Below are 4,224 nucleotides of genomic sequence, written 5' to 3' on the forward strand. Positions count from 1 at the left end.
ATAAATGATTCAGATTCTTCTATAAATGATTCAGTATGTACTATAAATGATTCAGATTCTTCTATAAATGATTCAGTATGTACTATAAATGATTCAGATTGTTCTATAACTGATTAGTATGTACTATAAAGGATTCAGATTCTTCTATAAATGATTCTGTATGTACTATAAATGATTCAGATTCTTCTATAACTGATTCAGTATGTACTATAAATGATTCAGATTCTTCTATAAATTATTCAGTATGTACTATAAATGATTCAGATTCTTCTATAAATTATTCAGTATGTACTATAAATGATTCAGATTCTTCTATAAATTATTCAGTATGTACTATAAATGATTCAGATTCTTCTATAAATTATTCAGTATGTACTATAAATGATTCAGATTCTCCTATAACTGATTCAGTATCTGCTATTAGTGATTTAAAATCTACAATAAAGTACCCTTGTTTAAACTCACTATTGATTCACTATGTACTATAAATTATTTTGTATGTTCTATAAATGATTCTAAATCTACTAATTATTCAGTAACCATGGCTATTAATAATTTCAAATCTACTTCAAATGATTCTGTATATTCTGTAGAATATAGTATCTACAGTTAATTATTATTTAAAATAAATCTTTTTTTTATATTAGTACCCATAGTTAATTTTTCAGGATCTACTAAATATTTCAGTATATTTCATAAATTAAGTGATTAAGTATTCACTATAAATGATTTGGGATATACTATAAAACTGATGTGTGAAATTTAAGTACGGGCCAACATACGGGCATGTAGGGTTTAAAGGATTAAAGGAGTAGTTCACAACAAATCTAATGTACCCAGTTTTCCCCCCAGTTTTCAGAATGAGCACAGAGCACATGTCACAGGCATAGCTTTTATCATGCCACTCGTGGTCACTGTCTGGCCAGAGGGCACGTCTCCCTCATTCATTTCTTGAGGGAACACATTTGTCATATTAAGAATGATGATGTATTATCCAGCGTGATGGGTTGGGGGTAAACACAGATTAGCTTGCTCAACATAGAAGCCTGTAATGCCCTGTCCCCTTGACCCACATTGATACTGTGATATTAACATTGAGAAGCCACTCACATATTAACCCTGGCCATAAATTAAAAGCTGTGAAGCATTTAAAAATATATTTAAAAGGCCAAAAACAGTAACATTGTCATTACATTAGAGTAAAAAAATACCTGAAATAAACTGCAAAATAAGAGTGCTTGTTTTAATAAGATTAAGAGATTACAATGTTTATACAGATTACTTTATAACCCGGATTGAGAGACAGGCGCAGGATTCTCTGGCCATTTTCAGGGTGGAAAGGAGCTCACCGTAAGCAGCAGTAAGTTTGACTATCATTGCTTTAATGTGAAATATAATACTGTTTCTTTAGCCTTGGTTTGAAATAATGTGCAGTATTTGTTGTTGTTTACAAATTTGTAATTTAGTTTCTTTTCTTACAGAAAATGCCGGTCATAAATGTAGACGATTTGACGGACTTGGATAAGGCAAAAATGGAAGTAACTCAGCTGAAAGTTGAGGTGAAACTAGAGCGAGAAAAGGTAAGGTCTGGGTAATTATATATTCATGATCAGCTGTTGGTGATGTAAAATAAATAAATAAAGATTTTGGCACCTAAAGGTTCTTTTTGGAAAAAAAAGAGGTTATTCTACACTGTTAAACAAATAAGAATAAACTAGAAAGCTTCAGGTGGTCTCTTTAAACTTTTTGCTGAGGGTTCCTCTAAAGCACTTTAAGGTGTTCCTTCACAGTTTTAAATTAAAAACCCCTAAAAGTTTCATGAGGATTTTCCATTTAGTTCTGTAATTATGCATTACATTGCATTATACTTGATACTGCATATTAATATTGAATAATATTATTTTTGCCCTTTTTATTTGGTCAGGTGTCTAAATGCTGTGAGGAGGTCATGGAATACATTCAGGCAGGTGTAGAGGAAGACATCCTGGTCAAAGGCATTTCAGAGGAGAAGAATCCATTCAAGGAGAAAGGTGGATGTGTCATTTGCTAATGTGGACCGAGGAACACCCCTACCTTTTACTCTTTAGACCTTGGGTACTGTACATGGACACCTGCTACTGTTTAATCATAGCTGGAATCTTCGCTGCCGCCTGAGACAGGGGAAACACAATGAAGGATAGATACTGAAATTATTCTAAAAGGCTTGTTTTACTCTGTAAATAAACCCCCTGGATTTGGACCCTCTCACAACTTGTGAATTGTGCATTCCTCTGTGAAGTGGTGAATAAATAAGAATGCATTTGTGCAATGATTGTCAAAGCCTGGTTTGATGAAAGAAGCTTGTTTGATGTATTTTTTTGTCTTGTTAAAATACAAATTATGATCACACATTCAAAATATGGCATAATTTTTGTTGATGGGGAAAATGTTCTATTTTTTTGTTTATTTATGTCTGTGCATATTGCAGTTTCGTAGTTATGGAAAAAAATGAAGGATCCCCAACATTTTTCATTCACATGACTGTGGGAACTGTCTGACCCACATATGGTTGTAATCCATGTTCTTCTTCTGACAGTTTTCTCAGCTGTCTTGATGTATTGCTTTTGGTCTCAGTTTATTTAGATAGGAGATTATATCTCCCTATAGATCATCAACATCTACAGATGTTCAAATTGTTAACAAACAATCTTTTGAAACTCAGCTGTCTTTTAACAGTGTAGGGGACCTTATAAAGCCCAGACTGCAGGTTAGGTATACTGTAGGTTGTGGGTTGAGATTTAGTTGTGTAAAATATTTCTTTTTAGGATCAGGTTTAGAGTAGGGGGAGGCATAATCATAACATCTTTTCATATCATGATAAATTATTTTATTGTGATACACAATATAGCTTTCTTAAACATCAACTGTTTCATTACAAAGAGTGTAGTTTGTCATAGTCTGAGTTTTTAATTGACAGAATCTATATATGATGCATTTAATATGTATGTCAAGTATTGTGTATAATGAAAATATCACAATTAAACAATATGATACAATATTTTAACCATATTGCCCCACCTCTAGTTTAGGATTTGAATAAATTCAGCTAAATGGAATATATATATTATTTGAATATACGTTAAAGGTAAGTTAAAAAGTTTAAATTGTGCTAAAGTAATAAAACATGAATATATATATATATATATATATATATATATATATATATATATATATATATATATATATATATATATATATATATATATATATATATATAAAATATTTACAAAACATGTATAATGAATTTTAGCCTAAATTAATATTACCCAACAGTATAAATCATATATTCTCATTTAAATACCCATTATCAAAAGCTTAGTCTTAAGAAAGAAAAAGTGTGATTAATAGTGATTAACTCTTTTAATCGATTGACACAACTAATATGCAAGTGCATCTCAAAAAAATATATTTGAAAAATATAATTGAAAAGTTAATTTATTTCAGTAATTCAGTTCAAAATGTGCAACAGTGGACCAACACCAGCAGATGACAAGAATTTCCAAACCATCACCGATGATCAGTCAATTTTACGTTCTATTTGGAAATCAAGGAACCTCCAGGGAGTCTGGAGGAAGAGTGGAGAGACACACAGTTGAAGCTGCTTGAGGTCTAGTGTTAAATTTTCACAATCAGTGATGGTTTGGAGAGTCATGTCATCTGCTGGTGTTGGTCCACTGTATTATATCAAGTCCAAAATCAGTGTTAAGAGTTTCAAGTGTTTTATTGGAAAATCTTACAGCTCTATATGTTTCCCTCTGCTGACAACGTTTATGGAGATGCGAATTTCATTTTCCAGCAGGACTTGACACACTGCTCACACTGCCAAAAATACCAATTGGTCTTATATAATATTAATTTTTTTATTGGCTATAAGTCAAAATCATTAACAATAAAAGAAACAAATGCTTACAATAGATACCTCTGTGTGTAATACATATATGAGCATGTTCTCCTCCACCAGTCTCACACACTGCTTTTGGAAAACTTTCTGCCACTCCTGATGCAAAAATGTAAGCAGTTCAGCTTGGTTTGATGGTTGTGATCATCCATCTTCCTCTTGATTATATTCCAGAGGTTTTAAAATTGGTAAAATCAAAGAAATTCATAATTTTTAAGTGGTCTCTTACTTTTTCGGAGCTGTAACACTGTATACACAGTATATGCCTGCAACGTGACTGTAGCGCG

General features: G+C 31.8%; 1 protein-coding gene across 1 annotated transcript; it reads left to right on the forward strand.

Annotated features, from left to right (window-relative positions):
• The first annotated feature begins 1,273 nt into the window (after positions 1-1,273).
• On the forward strand, positions 1,274-2,308 carry gngt1 (guanine nucleotide binding protein (G protein), gamma transducing activity polypeptide 1). The gene is made up of 3 exons (XM_007259805.4): positions 1,274-1,360; positions 1,482-1,580; positions 1,925-2,308. The coding sequence occupies exons 2-3, from the start codon at positions 1,485-1,487 to the stop codon at positions 2,048-2,050; spliced, it is 222 nt and encodes a 73-aa protein (XP_007259867.1). The 5' UTR covers positions 1,274-1,360; positions 1,482-1,484; the 3' UTR covers positions 2,051-2,308.
• The last annotated feature ends 1,916 nt before the right edge of the window (positions 2,309-4,224 follow it).

The sequence above is a fragment of the Astyanax mexicanus genome, chromosome 3, assembly GCF_023375975.1.
Source record: "Astyanax mexicanus isolate ESR-SI-001 chromosome 3, AstMex3_surface, whole genome shotgun sequence".
NCBI classification, from domain to species: Eukaryota; Metazoa; Chordata; class Actinopteri; order Characiformes; family Acestrorhamphidae; genus Astyanax; species Astyanax mexicanus.

Coding starts and splice junctions, on each gene's coding strand:
- gngt1 (XM_007259805.4), top strand. CDS start 1,485: ATGCCGGTCATAAATGTAGACGATTTGACGGACTTGGATAAGGCAAAA. Junction 1,581..1,924: donor TGAAACTAGAGCGAGAAAAG/GTAAGGTCTGGG, acceptor TTATTTGGTCAG/GTGTCTAAATGCTGTGAGGA.